Raw genomic sequence first — 22,785 nt, forward strand, 5'->3', positions numbered from 1 at the left:
ATCGACTTGAGTCGCCGGATATCTACGAGGTACACACATGTTATGAGCCAATTGAACAACACAATATTATTGATTAAAATGTTAGCAAAATAGCTTTGATGCCGTTAAATTTGTATTAATTCAACCGTGACAAAGAATTAAGGTAATTGTTGGATGACGCTGGTAATGAGATAAATGGATATATTTAAGATCAAAGATATGTAAGATTGTCAGTTTTCTCAAATCTAAAACTTCTTTATATGAATGGCCAAAACAATTGGAGAAATCATAGTTTTGTATATTGTTATTAAAAGGATGATACAAGGAATTTTGATTTTCTTTTATACGTGACTCAAACTTTTATAGAAATATGATATGACCATTGTAAGGATGGTTGATGTTTCATGTTGGTGTCTAAACTTGAAACCGATGACCAATAACACGAACTTATTCCCTGCCAATAGCTACAATGTAAAAACACACGGACCTCGACTTTGAGTGAAAATATAAATAACGCACGGCATATGTGTACTCAGTTAATTCAATTCTCACACGAATTTTATTGATAAGGCGCTATAAATATGAAATAAAGATGAAATGTCTATGATGTCACGTAACTACATTATTAATTGTAAATATTTTGATCAATGTGAACTTAAAATGTTTATCTCTCCATGTGCTACTAATTGAAATATTGAAGCATGAAAAAGTCACAAATGTTGTACAGTATATAATGTTTGAGACAAAGTGAGAGTTTGAACATTTTGGATTAGGCGATGTCAAACGATTTTCTATATCCCACGAAAGCTTTTCACAATGAACACCTTAACTTTTTCGTATGTTTTCCTATATTGTGTCAATTAACATGACAAATCACAGTTTCATTTTTGCTCATCTTTTTAAAGAGGATGGAGTGTCAAGAGTATCATATATATTTCATTGTTAATTATAATAACACAAGATATCTTTAATCATGAGTTTTGGAGTCGCTCAGTTTTGTACCTTATCTTACAACTGTAACTAGAGAATGATTGCTGAGCTAAAGCATGCAGAAGCGTGTAACCCGAATAACTAAATCTCGATAGCCGTTTCCTTTAAACATTTATTATTTTTAGTTTATGAAAATGGACAGTGAACTCCAGTGCCTAGCTAAGTCACTATACATACACGAATCAGCAGATTCGGCTTTCTTCTCAATCACGTTCTTATTTTATTTGATATACAAACACAATGCCCTCATAGTCTCTGTGATAGCCAGGAACAACTTCCTTTCGGATGTTTTTCCATTTCCCCTCTTTTTCTATCTCGTCCATCAAGGGTTCAAAACGTCCGTTGTACTCCTCAACCGTATCTAGGTGAAATGGGCGGGTGACCATCACAAAATACCCACCTACAACATATAAACACAGGTCTTGTAGTTATCTACGGCATCAAAAATGTATGTATTCACCAAGGCGGCCGTGGTTTGATTCCCCGTCGGACGTGAAAAAGTATGGGGTCGCCTGCCCGACCCAGTGTGTTTCCTCCGGGTACTCCGGTTTCCTCCCACATTAAGACCTCTCTCGCGCTTACATGCGGGCTAACAAGAGTGATTAATATACGTTTTAAACATTTATAAGTTAATAAAGTTAAATATCAAAAAAGTAAAGTTGAGCATTTCTTCCATACTTTTATTAACGACGATTTAACACGTTCGCAATATAGTTTCTGTTTTATTTTGTTTTTGCATTGTTTAACGGCCAATAGACAATATGAGTCATTTTGGGCCAAGACAACACTGTAAAAAAAGACATTCACTAAAATGAGTACATCAAACTAAAACAAAATAGGTTAAAAATTAAAATATATCAATAGCAAACTAACTGGTTGTCTATCATATCTTATTGTAAAGATTGATTAAATGTAAACAGTCGTATATCAATTGCAAAGAAAATAAATCAAACTTTTCATAGACGATACATTATATAATGGGTCACGAATTTGTTTGAAATCAGCGCATTCAGACACAAAATGTGAATGTAAATGTAAATGGTTGATCACATGCATGAAAAAAAGGCTGGCAATATAGTGTCCAGTGCTGAAAACGAAAACCACAACATACAGGTGATGGCACATTTTAAAAAATACACACATGTGATGGCCCTTTTAAAAAATACACATATGTGATGGTCCTTTTAAAAAACACCCGCATGTGATGGTCCTTTTAAAAAATACCCGCACGTGATGGCCCATTTTAAAAAATACACACATGTGATGGCCCTTTTAAAAAATACACACATGTGATGGCCCTTTAAAAAAAAAAAACGCATGTGATAAGCCTTTTAAAAAAACCACGCATGTGATGGTCATTTTAAAGAAAACACGCACGTGATGGCCCATTATAAAAAAATATACACATGTGAGGGCCCTTTTAAAAAATACACACATGTGATGGCCCTTTTAAAAAATACACATATGTGATGGTCCTTTTAAAAAACACACGCATGTGATGGTCCTTTTAAAAAATACACGCACGTGATGGCCCATTTTAAAAAATACACAAATGTGATGGCCCTTTTAAAAAATACACACATGTGATGGCCCTTTTAAAAAATACACACATGTGATGGTCCTTTTAAAGATTTGGTAATAGATGCAGTATGCCAGTGAAGAATTTCAATGTTCCACGAACCTACATTGTAATGGTATCTCATATATTAAAATCATAAAAAGGGAAACTATTTTGCAAGAATTTCAACTAGGTGTGGCAATACCCTTCTATATGAGAATATAACAATTGCGTGACTATGCGTTTGGAAAATAGTCCTTTAAAAGCATCACTCAGAGCGTTCCCCAAGCACTTACATTGAAGCTAACTTCATCATACTTTTCATTTCAAATACATTACGTTAAACTTAAAGGGACATCACGTGAAGAGCCATAATTTTTTTTAGTGAATGTATATATTGTTTGCACTTCCACTTATGTTACCTCGCTATTCCCATATTCATAGTCCGTTCCAAATGTCCAGTTTGACAACTTGAATTGTTCGGGAAAGCCATGCTAAAAATAGCGCCAATAACGTCACCTGACTCGGCAGTAAACACAAGTGGTCTGAGCAAGATGAAACCGTTTCCAGAGGGGCCCCCAGAGAGGGGCCGTCAGGCAACTGCAACTTCTTACCGCGCTATGAAACCAAGTGATATGATTTCTGAGTCCGTATTCAAACTTATTGATCAGTAATTATTCATCATCAGAAGTTAATTGCACGCTTGCCAATATTCAGAATTTAAATTTATTTAGCTTTAAACATATTTGTTGCCAATAAAATTGAACAAGGGATGGGGGCACAAGATTTTACAATTTATCACAGCCTTCTCCCGTCATACATTTACAATTAAATGTCAACAATGATAATAGACATAAACATAAAGTAGATATTTACAAATATATATTGAATTTAGTACCAGAATGTGACCGGTACAGATGGTACGGGGCTAAACACCTTCCCTCAACCATGGGACAACCTTTCTGGTGTTTTTTTTTATATATATTGCCGGGGCAGAGGAGGTCGGGTATTCATATTAGTACTAATTAAATCTTGTATGTGTAACGCACCAAGGTTTTGGGGCGTTGCGTTCCGTCTAATTCACCGACCTGCGGGAATCCTTAAAATTATACCGGCCGCTACCGGATATATCAAGGTGGCTTCTGGGATAGAGCACTTTTGTTCCCGACTTCAGCCAGGTAAGCAGCACTTTTTCAGCTGTCTAAATCCAATGATTTAATTACTCTATGTCGCCCATCCTTCCAGAATCCGGGGTTGTAAACATTTACTGAACATTTCTTGTTAGGTCCTCGGTAGTATTTTTGTACTATGGCGTTAGTTTAATAGGGAAATAGCGAGGTGAACTTAGAGATATTTTTGCGGGAGACATGCCGGTCGTCATACCGTTTGAAGGAGAGATGTTTTGCATTCTCCGCCCTTTATGTTCTGAGCATGCCGTGGTTGTGTCTATGAGCGGTAGGCTCCTCTAGCCCACATAAAGGCGTGTGGCGGACCGTAGAATGGTTAACGGAAAAGCTATTGAGCGGAAGTGATAGCCGCATGTCCTCGTGCACGTGTTTGAGTTATCTCGTGGAGGGCTTTGGGATTCGTGATAAGGTAGCTTGCTCGAATATAGAGCGAGTACGAGTTATAGACAGGGTCATGTTGTACTGAATATTTCACTAAATTGTAGTGAAACTTGGCAACCCACCTGCCGCCACGTGTCTTGTTATGCTGTTAAGTTTGAATGTACAATAAACGTGCGAAATCTATACCTGCCTAAGTTGTTTGTGTCACCGATCTCTGCTTCCTAAATACTTTTTCATACTTTATTTACAATCGATGGAACCTGCAAGCGAAAGCGGCAGTCAAACCCGAGTGTGTAGGTAACGTTTCGTTACATATGTAAAACCAAAAATAATCGTGTAATTCAGCAATATAATCAAATCATACTATTCTACTGAACCCGGTCATATTATAAATTATGTAAATCTAATAGCGCACGTATCTTAATGACCCCGAAAATACGCCGTGGGCCTTCACAACAGTTATCCCTTGGAGGGCCTCATGGCAAAATCAAACTAACCAGTCACTTATCCCTTCCTTTCGCAAAAACCACTGTATAATCATAGAAACACAAAGTAAACTCCCCGATAAATGCCCATTGACATATTAAACTAAGTTCATCTGTGTTCAAACTCAGACAAAGATACTAGCGAGCTTAATAGTTTTAGATATTTATTCATAACATAAACAGCGCTAGCATTTCTGTCGATTCCATTTCAGCTTAACCGGTTATCCGGAAGAATACATGCACCGTACTAACTGCTAGGGCAGTTATTTTCTCCTTTGAATCCTGCCCACCTGCAATAATGATTCCGTAATGTACTCCTTGCGCTATCTTTTGACCATTTGGCAACTTTTTGTTTCATAGCTGACACGGTACAACCCTTTTCTTTCGCTTACTTCACACGGCCAGTCATTTTGTTTACAAAGAAATGGTGTGCTATACGCATGCGCTAGTAGAGGGAAATCCCTGAACAAAACGTTGGTCAGACAGGTAGAAATACCGATGATTTTCTTAGATTTAATCATTTTTATGAATCTATTTCAGCCAAATCCGATCGTTATTTTCCATAAGGAGTCTCACTTGATATGTTTATGTAGTATTTGAAAAAAGACAAAAAATAAAGTTACTTCACCGTGATGCCCCTTTAAAAACAAATGGATCAGATATGATAGCTTTGTTTTATATTTTGGTTTTGTGCGGAAAACAGCTTGTGACGTCAGCTGTGCCTCTCATGTTGTTCAAGTTATATATTATCATGACCTCGCCAAAAGCAACGGGACACTTTTTTAATCGTAGATAGCAGCTTTCATAATTGCAGGACCAGTGTGAGCTTATGCCGCCATACCGCAGCATCCGTCGTCCGTCCATCCGATCGTCCGTCAACTATTCCTTTAAAACGCTACTTGTCCTAAACAGGTTTTTGAGTTTTGACTAACTTTGGTCTGGAACATCCATGGGCAAAGGGGACTAATTAAGCATTGGACGCGCATTATGATTTGTTTGCTTGCAAAGCTGTGTCATTCAAATAGATCATAAATACCATACAAAAACAGTTCAATACTTATATTTATGTTTTCTCTGCCTCTTATGTTCTTTTTAACTTACAATTTATATATAAAATTTAAAATTTCCGCCTTATCGACAGTCCACACAAATTCGTTCAATAGTTGGAACAGCGTGTTGTCGCGTGCTGATTGGCAAACAAAGTGGTACTTTGAAATTTTAATAAACACTTTTTAATAAACATTTTTTTCCACAATTCAGTAGCAATAAAATTGCGTATGATATGTCCATAGCGTGATTTAAGTTTATCAATAGAACTCTGAGCTGAAAGTTAGAGTTGAAATTGTTTCTATTTTTCCCCGGAACAAATTTCTCGTATGGATAAATACAGTGAACACCGAAATCCGACCTTGCCCTCCACGAGGGAGTTATTTTTGGAGTGAGTGATCTTGCGACAGAGCGCAGGGGTTCGTTACAAATGTCTGGAATGTTTATGTGCTGTGACTCATATCAGTAGGTCTGTAACATATGTGTCAGTAGGTCTATAGAATATGTGTATTTCAGACATTTGTAACGAACCCCTGTTGATCACCGCAGTGTAACAGGCGACATTTCTGATAAATTGCATGAGCGTTAAAATTGTTTCCATTGCCGGCATTGGTGATTTCAACCGATGTGCATTTTGTACGATATTGCAGACATTGGTCTTGTTTTTGTTGTAATAAAAGTATTTTTTATTTTGCACATTAATTTACAGGTCTCACAATGCCCAGCGAAATTTCAGCAGCCGTCATGTTTATTAACATTCGATATTGTAGTTCCGGTCAGTGTTGTATTAATACGCTAAGAATTTAGTCTCGTGCTGCATAGTAATTAAAGTTCCATCAACGACACAGCTTTCAAAGAGGCTATATAGTGACAATGCCATGCAAATGTAAATATTTTGTTTTTTTTTATAAACGGAGGGTGTGACCCCTCTGGGTGCAGAGGCCCAATAGGGGGAATTTCAGGTTTCAATCTTTAAAATCCTCCTTCTTCTGTACCATTGGAGGGATTTTATCAAAATAAGGCCTGAAACATCCTGTGGCAAAGGGGACTACATTTTGTATAAACGGAAAATATGGCCCCTCTGGGTGCAGAGGGGTTGGTCCCAATAGTGGAATTGGAGGACTACATTTTTAAAATCCTTCTTCTTCTGTACCATTGGGGGAAGTTTATCCAAATTTGGCCTCGAGCATACTTGGGAAAAGGGAACTAAGTTTTGTATAAACAGATCTAGAGGGTATGGCACCTCTTGGTGCAAAGCATTGGGTTCCAATAGGGGAATTTGATGCATATTCTTACCATTCTCCTGTACAATTGGAGGGATTTTAACCAAATTTGGTCTAGGGCATCCTTGGGTAAGGGGATTCAGTTTTTTTATAAACGACGAGCGTGGCCCCTTTGGGGAAGAGGGGCGGGGCCCAATATGGGAGATTTAAAATTATTTTCTTCAGAATGAACTATTTTAACCGAATTTGGTCGAGAGAAATAATTTGGCAAGGGGGACTCAATTTGTTTTAAGAGAGTGTGGTCCCCATGGGAGCAAAGGGAAAGGGTCCAGTAGTAAGTCACTCCCTCCTTATCCATAAGCTGAGGCACTACGTTGTGAGTGACATAGTTACCACATGGATAGAAGACCTGTTATCAGACAGGACACAGTCAGTCCTTATTGAAAGTGAAAAGTCTGAGTACGTGAATGTCATGTCTGGAGTCCCCCAGGGCTCGGTCATCGGCCCTTTATTGTTCCTGTTCTACATCAACGACATGCCAGAGGGTCTAGATGCAACTGTCCGTCTATTTGCGGATGACACCATTGCCTACCTGGCTATCAAATCAAACAGTAATGCCCTAAGGCTACAGGCTGATCTAGACCTACTTGCACAGTGGGAAGACAACTGGAAAATGTCATTCCATCCTGAAAAGTGTAATGTCATGTCAATCACTAGAAATAAGTCCACTGTCAAATTCTAGTAAACTTTAAATGGTCATTCCACATCTCTCAAGGAAAATGCATACAAAGCCCTCGTCAGACCATCTCTTGAATATGCATGTACTGTATAGGACCCCTACAATAAGACAGACATCCAACAAATAGAAATGGTGCAACGCAGAGCTGCTCGGTTTGTCACAAACTGGCACCGGAACTTGTCCAGCGTTGGTGACATGCTGAATACGCTGGGCTGGCCCTCACTAGAAAAAACAGGCAAGGATATGCGCCTCAGTACCTTCAATAAGATTGTACACAACCAAATAGCCATATCCATGGACTTCTTAAAGCCCCCATCACGTCTCACCACGCACACCCATGCTCATTCATTTCAAGTACCTTCTTGTAAAACCCAGGTCAGTAAACAGTCATTTTCCCCACGAACAATATCTGATTGGAACCGCCTCCCTCCAGACATCTGTGAACTTAAAAAAATAACTGCCTTCAAATCCGCCATAGCTAAATTACCATAAATCCCTATTTATTCATTTATTTATTTAATTATATATCTATTTACTTGTTTATTTTCCCCTCCTTATGCAATGATCTCCAAATAACAATCTTCAACTTGTTGAAGGCGGTTATTATAATGTAGAAGTAGAAGTAGGGGGAACTTGGTAACAAATGTTTAAAATTCTCATCCTTCAGTTTATTGAGAGGGATTTTAACCAATTTTGTTTAGAGCATCCTTGGGTAAAGGGCAATCAATTTTGTATAAAAACAGAGTTGCTTTTAGGAAGTAGAGGGGCGGCCCCAATAGGGGAAATTGAGATTAATGATTTAAATCCTCCCCAATTCATGGGGCAGAAAGAAGGAACCTAATGAGGGACGGGTAATGATTGAGGAACACAGCCAATATTTGAAAATAGTTGTTATATGTAATAAAAACAATTTTCCAAGCTTTCTTTATTTGCCAGGTGAGCGATACATGCCCTCTGTGCCTCTTGTTTACATTGAAACGAAACTAAATTACAGGGAGGTTGCATACCTCGTGCACCAAGTACGATGTGTCAATGACACATGCTGCAGATTTACCAGAAGATATGCGAATGGTATGCAGTTTATCAATTAAATTGATAAATCAAAAGCGTTTACGATCAATTTAGGTAACGAGTAATGTCGGCCACCATGACAGGTGTTTTACATCGACCAGCACCATCCTATCACAGGTATGCGAGAGATATGCCAACGTACCTGTCACATTGGAGATACCAAATATACGTCTTAAGTAGTTCATTAAATCGACCCAACTGATGTTAAACTAATAATTCACTGTTCGACATTAACTCTAGCCCGAGAGCTCGTGGCTAGTAGATATCCACGTTGGACAATGGAAATGTCCTAAATCTTTCGACGGGTTAGTGCATTTATTGTACCAACCACTAGATATTTTAAGGTTCTGTTCAAGTTGCATGAAGTTCACCGAACATGTTTGCTCATCTTGCTAGACCTAGTTGTTACCAATTCTATGCTCATCACGAGTCTCACTGTGTGATCTTTTAAACGCTTTAAATATGGTATTAGTACGTTCCAAACTTTTTAGTGACGTGATTTGGATTCGGAACTCTTGGATCCTTTTCTGGTAAAGACCAGCTAGTCGACCAAGGAAGGGCTGAATTTATTTCCGATCTTGATTCACAAATATTTGAATATTCCAAATCCTCTGTCGGCGAAGATAAAACAGATTTAAGGGAAAACCGATTTAAATGCATTTGGAGAATTACCTGGTTTAACAAGACGCAAGACTTCCCAAAGGCAGTCACATGGCAGGTGCATATTGGCACAGCCTCCGCAAATGACGATGACATCATAGGTATCTATTTGAAGATAAAATGTACATTCGCAATGCAATATACTTAAAATTAAAAACGATTTTGAAGTTTGAAGAAGAAAATTCTTCCTTTTTCAATTAGGCAAATTAAAAAAAAAGTCATCTTTGTTTCAGGCTTATTCTTCCTATTTGTAATCGAATCTGCGTTAGTTCATTTAGATAGGAATACAATGTTATTGTTTGTTTACATTTGCACTGCATCCTTCCATTGCAAAGGCAAATGTTGTTGTGAGACTAAAAACAGCGTTTGCTGTTGTAACGTCATCAATCACTATTGTGACGTCATAAATTTCACTGTTGTCAAGACTTAAATTGCTGTTCAAATAACTGTTCGATTAACAAAATAAAGCGTTAATACTCTATCAAAATGTAAATATGAAAATAATATTTTAGTAAATATTTGTATGGTCCTATTACGCCCAAATCTATTGCTGACAAACTTTCATAAAGCCCTGTTATTATGTTTGTCATCAATAGCAATGTAAGTTATAGGACCATAACAACATTTGCTGAAACATTCATTGCTCCAAGATATTAACGTATAACGCTCAATCACTAAATTACTGATTTATGATAAACGTTCAATAAATGATAAATGCTTGTGGTTTAACGTCCTCGCGACAAATAAAGAATTATATTATTGTTAATAAACAATCTGAACACGTTGCTGTTTAATTTTGCTGTTAATTGTTTATTCGGCAATTGTGCCTTGAGAGACACAGAAACTGGTCACCAAATACAGTATATTGTTACTCATATATCTTGAAACATTCGAATATCACATGCGGTTGCATACAAAGTTATCCATTAATTCCACTGTTTCGGTTAATACTAATTACATTGTCCTATTTAAAAAAGAAAAACTTACCTGGTGCAATGTCAAGTTTTTTCTCATCGAAATACGAGCAAATCAACGTTTGGTAGACACCTTTTGCTTTCGCTTTATCCAACATTCCTTGGGATGGATCCAAGGCATCAACTTTGACAAATCCGTGCTTTGCCAACTAAAAAGCAAACAATTGATGTTCATAATGGTTGAGTTTCCTGTTGATGAATATTTACACATAACGGTATCATATGATGTCTTTTAGTCCACAGAGGAAAGAAAAAGGAAGATTGCCTATAAGGCCATTTTTTGGGCCCCGGTATATTCGGATTTTCACCTCCTTATTTTGTTCAAAGATGTCCTATTGTATGACATGCGGAAAAACTAAGGTAAAACTTTGACCGAAAGTGGGTTTCTGGGGGTACCAAAAGGGGTACGGTAAATAACAAATATAGTTTGATGTTTTCAAAATGACATTAAAAAAAACATGTATAAATTAGACGAGCATACGTAACGGAATGAAAAATGACAGAAATTAAATCGTCACTTAAAGATTGTTTATATAAAACAAAGTATTACGTCAGGGGGGTCTTTTCGGTCATTTTCAATTGAAAAGTAATTTGTTTTCTATAAAATTTCCTTTCTGATAAATATTTTGACTTAAAATTTACAAAACTTACATGAATTGCATATTGACTTCATACTTTCCTTTTGTTTTATACTGAGTTATGGCTTCTGGACACATCCAAAACTTGGCTTTTTCAAATATCTCTCAATTTAAAGCGAATTAAAAGATTAAAAGACCTTTATAAGATATAAGTTTAACATATCAATTGTTAGTATTGTATATTATATATATCATATAATATTTGCTCAACACCTGTGGCTGAAGTGAGTTCCAGGACCTGGTTTTTGTTTTTACTTATCAAAGTTGACTTACAAATCAAAAATGACTTTTACCACCACAACTACTGTAAAATGATTGATTTAATTTATGAAGTTTGATTTGCTGGTAATCTTTTGTCTCCTAGCCTCAAAGAAAGTATCTGCTTTAATCGTTAAAGTTAGCCGATTTCATTGTTTTATCAAATGTTCTGCCTATTTCCAATGTTTATCCGATGATTGTACATAAAAGGCATTTGGGGATAAGCATGTAACTTGGCATTGAGTTTAGTTATATGATGATATTTAATTTGTAAAAGTATCATACTTATCCCACAATGCCTTTTTACTTAAAAACACATTTTACTGTGATTTAGAGTACAAGGATCAAAGTGCATTTCCTTGCCTAACACCAAATATTTCCTGACAATACTAGTCTGTATATATGTATGTAGATTAAACAGGCCCAGTAGAGTATTTATAGTAGTAAGAGGGGCGTTTGCCATGCTACACTGACCAAAGGTCAGATAGTTTATGCTTTGCAAAAAATAACTATAGTAATCATTCTTTGTCTGTCCGTCCACAAATTTTGTTCCTGGCTAATAACTTTGGTATTTATTAACCGATGTACATGAAACTTGGTCAAGATGTTCAGTTCACAAAAATACACATTGAGGTAAAAAGTCAAGGTCAAAGGTCAAGGTCATTAGGTTCAAAGGTCAAGGTCAAATTGATGAACATTTTGTTATGACATTATGAAGCAAAGTTGATCAGAATTAAACAAGGAGTCAACTGACTAAAGGTCAAGGTCATCAGGTCAGGGGTCAAGGTCAAATTTTGTAGCTTTTCACTGGTGAACATTTCGCTATGACATTATGTAGCAAAGTTGTTCGGAATTAAACAAAGAGACACACTGAGGTAAGTAGTCGAGGTCAAAGGTCAAGGTCATTATATTCAAAGGTCAAGGTCAAATTTTGCATCTTTCACTGATGAACACCTTGTTATGACATTATGAAGCAAAGTTGATCAGAATTAAACAAGGAGTCAACTGACCGAAGGTCAAGGTCATTGGGTCAAAGGTCAAGTTTTTTTGTTTTGTTTTTATCTTTTTACTAAACCTTTTCGCTATGACACTTTGAAGCAATGTAGCTCAGAATTAAACAAGGAGTCAATTGACCAAAGTTCAAGGTCACTGGGTCAAAGGTGAAGGTTAAATTGTGAACCTTTTCCCTGATGAACATTTTGTTATGCCATTATGAAGCAATGTTGTTTAGAACTTAACACAAAGTCAACTGACCTTAGGTCCAGTTTACGGGGTACAAAGGGTCAAGGCCAAATTTTGTATTTTTCATTGATGAACATTTTGTTATGACATTATGAAGCAAAGTTGAACAGAATTAAACAAGGAGTCAACTGTCCAGAGGTCAAGGTCATCAGATCAGGGGTCAAGGTCAAATTTTGTAGCTTTTCACTGGTGAACATTTCGCTAAAACATTATGTAGCAAAGTTGTTCGGAGTTAAACAAAGAGACACAATGAGGTAAGAAGTCGAGGTCAAAGGTCAGGGTCATTATATTCAAAGGTCAAGGTCAAATTTTGCATCTTTTCACTGATGAACATTTTGTTATGCCATTATGAAGCAAAGTTGATCAGAACTTAACACAGAGTCAACTGACTAAAGGTCAAGGTCATCAGGTCAGGGGTCAAGGTCAAATTTTGTAGCTTTTCACTGGTGAACATTTCGCCATGACATTATGTAGCAAAGTTGTTCGGAATTAAACAAAGAGACACACTGAGGTAAGAAGTCGAGGTCAAAGGTCAAGGTCATTATATTCAAAGGTCAAGGTCAAATTTTGCATCTTTCACTGATGAACACTTTGTTATGACATTATGAAGCCAACTTGATCAGAATTAAACAAGGAGTCAACTGACCGAAGGTCAAGGTCATTGGGTCAAAGGCCAATTTTTTTTTATTTTTTTTTTTATCTTTTTACTAAACCTTTTCGCTATGACACTTTGAAGCAATGTAGCTCAGAATTAAACAAGGAGTCAATTGACCAAAGTTCAAGGTCACTGGGTCAAAGGTGAAGGTTAAAATTTGTACCTTTTCCCTGATGAACATTTTGTTATGCCATTATGAAGCAATGTTGTTCAGAACTTAACACAGAGTCAACTGACCTTAGGTCCAGTTTACGGGGTACAAAGGGTCGAGGCCAAATTTTTGTATTTTTCACTGATGAACATTTTGTTATGACATTATGAAGCAAAGTTGATCAGAATTAAACAAGGAGTCAACTGTCCAAAGGTCAAGGTCATCGGGTCAGGGGTCAAGGTCAAATTTTGTAGCTTTTCACTGGTGAACATTTCGCTAAGACATTATGTAGCAAAGTTGTTCGGAGTTAAACAAAGAGACACACTGAGGTAAGAAGTCGAGGTCAAAGGTCAGGGTCATTATATTCAAAGGTCAAGGTCAAATTTTGAATCTTTTCACTGATGAACACTTTGTTATGACATTATGAAGCAATGTTGTTCAGAACCTAACACAGAGTCAACTGACCTTAGGTCCAGTTTACGGGGTCAAAAGGGTCAAGTCAAGGCCAAGTTTTGTATGTTTCACTGATGAACATTTTGTTATGATATTAAGAAGCAAAGTTGGTCGAAATTAAAGAATAAGTCAACTGACCAAAGATCAGGGTCACTGGGTTAATGGTCAAGGTCATTTGGGTCCAAAGGTCAAAGACAAAGTGGATCTCTGACTTTGACCCTGGCTCCTTATGGAGGAGGTATATAAGGTGAAATAAAACAAATCAAAGCTAACAAATGAGTATTGCACCGGTATTTACATTTCTGTTAGCCCAGCAAATATGGAGGTGGAAGGAAACAAGACTCGCATCATAGTACATGTAAAATGTATATTTTGCTTCCTTGCGATTCTCTTTGAAGTCCAAATATCAAACGTCAAGCTCAGCTATATGGGCAGATTGCTTCTTGATGATTATGGGGGATATATTGCCACAAGACGGGGCCCTTACTGACCTGTCAGTGTTCTAGTTTTACAGTAGTTGTGGTGACAAATGTCATTTTAGATTTGTTAGTTAACTTTGAAAAGTAAAAAAACAAACCAGGTCCTGGAACTCACTTCAGCCACAGGTGTTGAGTAAATATTATATGATATATATAATATACAATACTAACAATTGATGTGTTATACTTATATCATATAAAGGGTGTCATGCATCTTTTAATTCACTTTAAATTGAGAGATATTTGAAAAAGCCAAGTTTGGGGATGTGTCCAGAAGCCATAACTCAGTATAAAACAAAAGGAAAGTATGAAGTCAATATGCAATTTATGTAAGTTTACTTAAATGAGTAAAGTTGTAAATTTAAAGTCAAAATATTTCTTAGAAAGGAAATCATTGAGAAAACAAATAACTTTTCAATTGAAAATAACCGAAAAGAACCCCCTGACGTAATACCTTGTTTTATATAAATAATCTTAAAGTGACGATTGAATTTCTGTCATTGTTTATTCCGTTACATATGCTCGTCTAATTTATACATGTTTTCAAAAACAGAAATGGTATTATTTTGGTTTTTAAGGTCATTTTGAAAACATCAAACTATATTTGTGATTTACCATACCCCTTTTGGTACCCTAAGAAACCCACTTTCGGTCAAAGTTTTACCTTAGTTTTTTCGCATGTCATACAATAGGACATCTTTGAACAAAATAAGGAGGTGAAAATCCTAATATCCGAATATACCGGGGCCCAAAAAAAGGGCCTTATAGACATCCTTCCAAATTTCACATATAAGCTCAAAAAGGCATTTGAAAACACTACTGAATAGAATGAACGAAAGTCCTAAGAATTAAAACTGTGGCCATCAAATCAGTTTTTGTTCGTTTGAGGTTTTACATCTTTGCAACAGCCAATGTCGTATCAATACAAAGACGATGTCAACGGATGATGGGGGCTTTTTAAAGTTCACTCGAATGTCATGACCTACACAGGAAATCTTTTGATACAAATTGGTGCATTCAGCTGGAGGAACGTTTAGTCCCCAAGGATTTTGCCTTTAACTTGATAGCCACAGTTACTCATCTTACTCATTATATATTAATTTTCAATTCACCAGTTTGCTTCAAATTTTGTAATTCACATGGTAAAGCGGGTGTGTGAACTTCCCTTCCGTTTAAACAGTAGTTTAGACCTATTCCATGTTTGTGTGCCTTGCATCACCAATGGGTCTTAGAAGGACGATTGGTTTGGTTTGGTTTCATTTTGTTTAACGTCCTGTCAACCGCTAAGATCAGTTAAGGACGTGCCTTCAAGTGTGTTGTGTATCCGTGAATGTGTTCATGTGTGTCGGAGACAGGGTATGTAGATGAAACGGCTGTATTATGCAGTGAAATTCTTCTTCGACTTCCAAATTCTATAGGCGCAATCACATGTGTATTTACTAGTAATATCCTTAATAAACAATATATAAATATACTGCTCTTCCCTATGAACATACAGGGGACTGCCTTACGTATATTACGCAAGAAATGTATGCGTTATCTAGTAGTCTTATGTCATATGAAAAGAGGGGTGTGTGGGAATAACATTCTTCACACACAATACCTGTTCGCCAACAAAACCCGTTCCTGCTGCAATATCAAGTATGTGCACATTCTCCCGATCCCCGGGATATAATCCAGCCACTGCATCTGCCGCCATAGATGGACCGCTATATCCGTCAGAGAGCATGTCCTTTGCATGGAAATATTGAATAACACACCACAAATAATGTTAGCCTTTTATACTTAAATCAAATATATAAAGTATTTTATATCTGTAGTCTTTTCTAAGATACTTCTCATTAATGAAATATCACATAAACATTCGATTTGACGAATCCATGCTTTAGTTAATTTTTAATTATCCAAACAATTTTTGATTTGGTAGTACAGCACTTGGCTGAGAAGATGGCTAACGTTGACCATCATGTACAACATACGACGCCTCTTGACGGGATGCATAGTTGCCATGCTAGCGACCAGATGCGCAACAGTATATATAATGGCAGTATCAAAGAGGAAATATCTTTGAGGTATCTTTTAGGAATTCCTTTATGTTTTATTAGGCTGCAATTATAAGCGCTAGCAACACATATGATCGTATAAAACAGAGTAGGTAGGGGGAAATGGTGGAAACTCATTGAAGACATAACTTCAACCATGTCCATCTCTTTCGGTATTAAAATGTTAAGTTGGTGATTATCACTCTCGCATATATTTATAAACCTCAGAAGTCATTAGTCCGGACATTAAATTTCACTTTGTTTTGTCCATTTGAAGATGAGTACCTACCCAAACCTATGCTACCATCAAAAAGTACTTGAAAATAAGACGGATTGAAAGTTATCGGACTTCAAAAAATTCTTAAGCTAAACGTTTGGGTATGTTAATCTGAGAGACAAGATATCCCGGAGGGATTTTGGTGCCCATCATCGTAAGATCTTCATTACCTCTATGTAAGATTGTTCTTTTCTTATAGCTGTTTGATTCGTAGTCTTGTTAAACTTAAATACATATTATTGTTTACTTCTCGCGAAATAGCGGTAACAGACTGGGAACTCCCAAAATCCAAAAACGGCTAACGTTTTCGACCATTTTCAAGCAAACATATTCACCATTTGGAACCTACATGTACAATTTGAGGCAGGTTTGTCTAGTACTTTTTAGAGAAACGGCAATAAAAAAAACACTTTAACTTTGAAATCAAGGATGGCTGGCTGATGACCATCTTGTTTTTTATGGTCTTTAAATAAAATATAAACAACTATGGACCAAGGAAATCCCACAACTGAATTTTGAGAGAAAGATATCCTAAGTACTGCTTGAGAAACAGCGATAACAATTTTGAACCGTCCAAACCTACAATGGCTGCCTGGAGGCTGTCATATTTTCCCAAATCAGTCCCAACCGAAACATTCACAGAAATGAACCAAGAGAATCATTCATATGGAATTTGAGGGTCATTGACGACTTCCTTTTAGGAAAAGGCGATAACAAGAAATACAGTTAAATGACGGAATGATGACGGATCCCGGATGGCGATTGATCAGCCTCCCATCTGATGATTGTCGGCTAAATAGTTAATGAAGATCTGTCGAGTTTATTTAAAAAAAAATAACGATAACAAACTCAAACTGTCAAAATCCTTGATGGCCTCCTAGAGGACAATTCTTTTTTTTATCAAGCCAAAATCGAAACAAGCACATATTAGGACCTAGGGGAACTGTCAAATGAAATTTTAGATGTTCGGTACTTTTTAAGTAATAACGATACCACGAATTGCTTATAGCACTGGCGAAAATTCATTATCTGATGATGATTGGAGTAACAATACGATAACAGTGCTATAGTGTGTGAACCGTACCTGGTCAAACAATTTACTCCACGAGTCGTAGAACTGCGTCTTTCTATCTCGAGTTTCAGCTATTGCATGTGCTTGAGATAACCTCTTATCTGTCTCCATTATCTGGCTGTGCTAGACATGTAAAAAGGCCAATAAACTAAATAGAATATAACAATGATATCATTTTTTAGGTGACGTGGTATCTCACAGACTTTTTATTCTTCCAATAAATTTTTTAAATGCTACCCTATTTTCCATTTACGCATCCTTAATATTTAACAACAGCACCAAGGGGCGTCAATTACATGCCACGCAGCATCCATCTATACTCATTGATTGTATAACAAAGTGTTGTACGATTATGTTCTGACATGGTTTAATTTTACTAGTTTAGCGTCATAAAAGCAGCTACAAGACCTTGCCTACACGTGTTTAGTCTCTGCATGCGTATTTACATGTGTGCAGTAGGCGGTGAGTTGGTACAATTGCTTCCCTACGATAGCGCGAATTTGATGCCGAAATCAGAGTGCTACCTCACTGAAATACTTCTCGGATGCACGCAGCAAAGCATTCCGCCTGGTCACATTAAACATTTTGGCCCTATGGTCATCCTTGAGTCAGCGAAGGGCGAAATAGCAATAAGGTGTAGTGTTGTTCAATTTTGTCATACTGTATCTGTTACCAAATTTTAATGTTGCAATCACCTTTGTGCGAGATGCGTTCATCTTTCAAGATAAAAGGGTTTCATTTGTTAAACGTTCTATTAACAGCCAAGATCATTTAAGAACGTGCCTAAATGTGTGTTGTGTATGCGTGCCGGATATATGGTATGTTGGTGTACTTTCCTCGTTGTGATAGCGCTGATCTGATGCCGACTTGATAGTGCTATCTCACTGAAATACCATGCCGAAGGCACCCAGCACAGCATTCCGCCCGGTCACATTATACTGATAACGGGTGAACCAGTTGTTGTCATTTCCCTAAATGCTGAACGTTTAGCATGGAATAACAACAACAATAAAATGAGTTGCGATGTCGGCATCAGATCCGCGCTATAACAATTAGGCAAGTACACTTACGTACCAGTTCTCCGGCACACATACACAACTCACCTGGAGGCACGTCTTGTAATGACCTGAGCTGTTAATAGCACGTTGGGCAATACAAAACCAAACCCTATGGTTTTGTTTGGCTCAATATGCTCAGTAATTGTATATATGGTTATGGGGTGGAAACTCGACCATTTAAAAGTTATGACCAAGTGAATAAATCACAAAGTTAGGGGCCAGACCCCAGAACTACCTCAGAACATGTGTGTATGTATCTCTTTCTAATCTGCTATTGTGGATGTAGCTATGGGATTGAGATCTTAATCATTTCCAATTCAAAACTCTTTACTTTGCCCCACCCATTCAACTTGAACAATTTTGAATCCTACAACTCAAGAATGGTTCAACTAAACCAACCAAATATGGTTCGTTCCTTTGCTTAGTTTCATAGTCTCCTACCACTTATGATTTATTTATTGACTGAGCTGTACACTTATTTAAGTTTAAAGGTCACTGACATATTCCTCCCAATGCAAAAACAAACTTGCAAACCAAATCTTGATAGCCCAGATGAACGATTTTTTTAGCTGAAATTGTTCCAGTAGTTAAGGAGATTTGAAGCATTTTCTCACATTTTTCTCGACAAATGCATCTCCATGGACATCCAACCTTATGATATTTACAAGTTTAAATGGTTTTTTTCTTCTCTGAATTGACTTTTATTTAGCTTGGAAAATGGACACATAAAAAGTTAGTTTTTTTTATCAGTTATTGAATGGGTTTTTTCTGGGTTTTTTTAGTGTGCATATACCTCAATTATGTTTGAGAAATATTGGAAGAGTATCATTTTGCGACAGGGATTGTTTAATGCTAACAGAATGCATTATTGAAATTGAAATACAGTTTGGTGTGGCAGCCATATTGAAATTGTCTTAACTACGTTTGCATAATGAAAATACATTCATGTATTGACATTATAGTGAAAATCGCATTCAAATAGGTGTCCATATATATTGAAACACGACAGTTTGAAAACAAAGTATAGCGGAAATCTTTTTTATGCTTTGTCAAGCAAAATACATTAATGTTTCTACTTCCAATGCCAAACGGTAAAGAAAAATGTAATTATCAATCAGAAAGCTTACCTTCGAGTAAAACGGTCGTTTGATACAACGTCAGTTACTTTGTATGATGTCTCAGGAAAATCCTCAAGTGTTGCTAATGTGTGAAGTCAGGCATGAAGTAAGATATAGAGAATCAGATGAATATTACTGTTTAAATATAACCTAAATACCTTTTACTTCAGGGAGAAATATACATGCTTCTAAATGTTCAATTTATATATAGAACAATCTGATTAAAATGATGTTACATGGCTCTGCCTGAACGATTTTCAGGCAGAGCCATGTAACAGATGGTTTTATAGAAGCACCTATAACACAGCGACAACTACGCTACATTTATGTCATTGCTAATGATTTTCCTCACAATGAACATGATCTTTCGACTTAATGTGTCATCAAGATGTCAATGGGGCCGCGGTGGCCAAGTGGTTAAGACGTCTGACACTCTGCTACCACTAGCCCTCCACCACTGGGTCGGGGATTCGAGGCCTACGTGGGGCCATCGACAGGTACTGTCCGCAGGTCGGTGGTTTTTCTCCGGGAACTTTTAAATGACCATAGCTGTTGCCCCACCCATTCAACTTGAACAATTTTGAATCCTACAACTCAAGAATGGTTCAACTAAACCAACCAAATACGGTTCGTTCCTTTGCTTAGTTCCATATTCCCTACCACTTATGATTTATTTATTGACTGAGCTGTACACTTATTTAAGTATGAAGGTCACTGACATATCTCTCCCAATGCAAAAACTAACTAGCAAACCAAATCTTTATATCCCAGATGAACGATTTTTTTAGCTGAAATTGTCCCAGTAGTTAAGGAGATTTGAAGCATTTTCTCACATTTTTCTCGACAAATGCATCTCCATGGACATCCAACCTTATGATATTAACAAGTTTAAATGGGGTTTTTTTCTTCCCTGAATTGACTTTTATTTAGCTTGGAAAATTGACGTCTGACACTCTGCTACCACTAGCCCTCCACCACTGGGTCGGGGGTTCGAGGCCTACGTGGGGCAGTCGCCAGGTACTGGCCGTAGGTCAGTGGTTTTTCTCCGGGAACTTTTAAATGACCATAGCTGTTGATAGAACGTAAAACCAAACCAAATCAAGATGTCATGAGACATTGCATATATTTATATAAATAATGTTCAAGATTGTCTTAGTATTAACCAAGGGAGTAAATCCATTCACTCTTCCTTCATATTGAGTCGTAACTTCCGGTGGTCAAGCTATGACCGACATGTAACCGAGGAAAAGAAAATGCTGTTATAGTGTGCTTTTTGTGGGACTATACGACCATTCTTTATACAACATGCAGATTAGTAATAGTATTGCATAAACATTTGTGGTCTGGTCAATATTTTGCATTATTTAGAGTACTTGAAGACGTTGAAATTCTGAAGAGGACCTCGGTCAATCTCCCGCCATTTTCTTTGTCTGAAATCGTCCTTGTTTTTGAAAGAACTTATCGTGTTATTGCCACAATATATTATTCTATACTCCTACACCTGTGTACAACATGTCTACTGATCTGTCTACTAAAATCAAGAAAGGTGTTCAAGCCATAACTGAACTACGAGACCCTATCATCATTAAACAAGTAGTGTCCCAGCTAATCGACAATGCACTTTTCAAAGATGCACTGCTAAGTTCTTTAGGAATAACAGCTCTACACCAGCAAATCAACACATTGGAGACAAGGTTAGACAATATGGAGCAGTACTCTCGACGTAATTATCTAAAATGCAGGGGTATCGCTGAACATCAAGAGGACGATACTGACCAAATCATCATTGATACGTGTAATAACCAACTAGGGGTCATAGTCACCAGTGCCGATATTAGCCGGTCGCATCGTGTTGGACCGAAATCTACACGTTACCCCAGGGATATAAGTGTGCGGTTCCTCACATATAAAACTAGAGCACAGGTTTATGATGGCAGGTTTATTCATGTAAAAAATCCATTAATAACAAATGGAAATAATAGCGAACAAACTACACCAAAACTCCCCTCCCCTTCTAAGCTCTACATTAACGATGCTCTGACGAAAAGTAGAAGTGCAGTTTTCACCAAGGCACGCTTTCTCAAGTCAAGTAAGCTGATTTTCGGTACCTGGACCATGGATGGTCGAATAACTATCCGTGATAACAACGGCGAGAAGAAACATGTGACGGGAATTGACGAACTCTCTGACTACCCCGACCCCCCTCCTGATAGAGGTGTACGAACACTGGCTGATAAACACTGATAAACAAGTCAATGCTCGTAGGTAGTCGTGGTTCTGTGAAGGTCCTCGCTCCTCTATAGTGTGACAGAACATAATTGACAAATACACTACCTAAAATGTTGTATTTAATTACTTGTATCATTCCTTATTTCCAAAAGAATTATGTTCATTTATCTACTAAAAACTTACCTTTCTACGTGTTATACCGCTGCATGATGGTTCCTTTGCATGATGTCAAATAGTATATATAAACATGTATGTTAAATCATATTAACTCAAGTGTTGACTGACAAAGTCTTTATCAAGTGATACTATCCAATCTTCTGTATACTTTGTTACAAGTATGTGCATTTGAAAAATAAACTTAGAAATACTCATCACAGGTAATACACTCATTTTATTAATAACAATATCCAAATGCCCTCTGTGTTATATATACACAGATACCTTCAACATCTAAGTGTCAATTTCCTTAGTAAAGTATCCAAGTTAATTTATTAATTTCCAGTAGAGTACACTCTCATCTATTTATACCAATGTACTTAAAAATAAATTATCCTGGTCATGTGTTGATACTATGATAATTAAACACCAGTACATATATGTTAGTGTGACCACGGACTTAGCTGTCCAAGTCAGTGGTATATGTGTAACACGTAAGCAAAGTGCGTGTGCGCACGCATGTAATTTTTGTTTATAATATAATTGTCTCTGTCCATATTTGTACAAAATAATATGTATCTATCTATTTATATCTAGTTGTTATCTATGGTATGTACATTGTGTATTGAACCTTGAATCAAATACTGGTTATCGATGTATGGT

General features: G+C 36.9%; 1 protein-coding gene across 2 annotated transcripts; it reads right to left on the reverse strand.

The window, feature by feature from the left end:
• Positions 1–787: 787 nt before the first annotated feature.
• Positions 788–20,028, reverse strand: LOC110457121 (Williams-Beuren syndrome chromosomal region 27 protein-like). Of its 2 annotated transcripts, none has more exons than XM_021508228.1 (6): positions 19,747–20,028; positions 17,574–17,679; positions 15,774–15,902; positions 10,308–10,443; positions 9,333–9,425; positions 788–1,369 (listed from the first exon to the last, which is right to left on the reverse strand). In XM_021508228.1, the coding sequence occupies exons 2-6, from the start codon at positions 17,670–17,672 to the stop codon at positions 1,185–1,187; spliced, it is 642 nt and encodes a 213-aa protein (XP_021363903.1). In that variant the 5' UTR covers positions 17,673–17,679; positions 19,747–20,028; the 3' UTR covers positions 788–1,184. The 2 variants fall into 2 exon arrangements, with proteins under 2 accessions (XP_021363903.1, XP_021363902.1); XM_021508227.1 differs by having other exon boundaries at positions 17,574–17,684.
• Between the last annotated feature and the right edge of the window lie 2,757 nt (positions 20,029–22,785).

The sequence above is a fragment of the Mizuhopecten yessoensis genome, unplaced genomic scaffold (assembly GCF_002113885.1).
Source record: "Mizuhopecten yessoensis strain PY_sf001 unplaced genomic scaffold, ASM211388v2 scaffold9023, whole genome shotgun sequence".
Lineage (NCBI taxonomy): Eukaryota > Metazoa > Mollusca > Bivalvia > Pectinida > Pectinidae > Mizuhopecten > Mizuhopecten yessoensis.

Bases quoted from the DNA above. Each gene is read 5' to 3' on its own strand.
- LOC110457121 (XM_021508228.1), bottom strand. From the start codon at position 17,672: ATGGAGACAGATAAGAGGTTATCTCAAGCACATGCAATAGCTGAAACT. The intron at 9,426-10,307 runs GTAAGTTTTTCT...ATCTTCAAATAG, and splicing joins AAAACTTGACATTGCACCAG to ATACCTATGATGTCATCGTC. The intron at 1,370-9,332 runs GTAATTCTCCAA...TATATGTTGTAG, and splicing joins CTTGCGTCTTGTTAAACCAG to GTGGGTATTTTGTGATGGTC.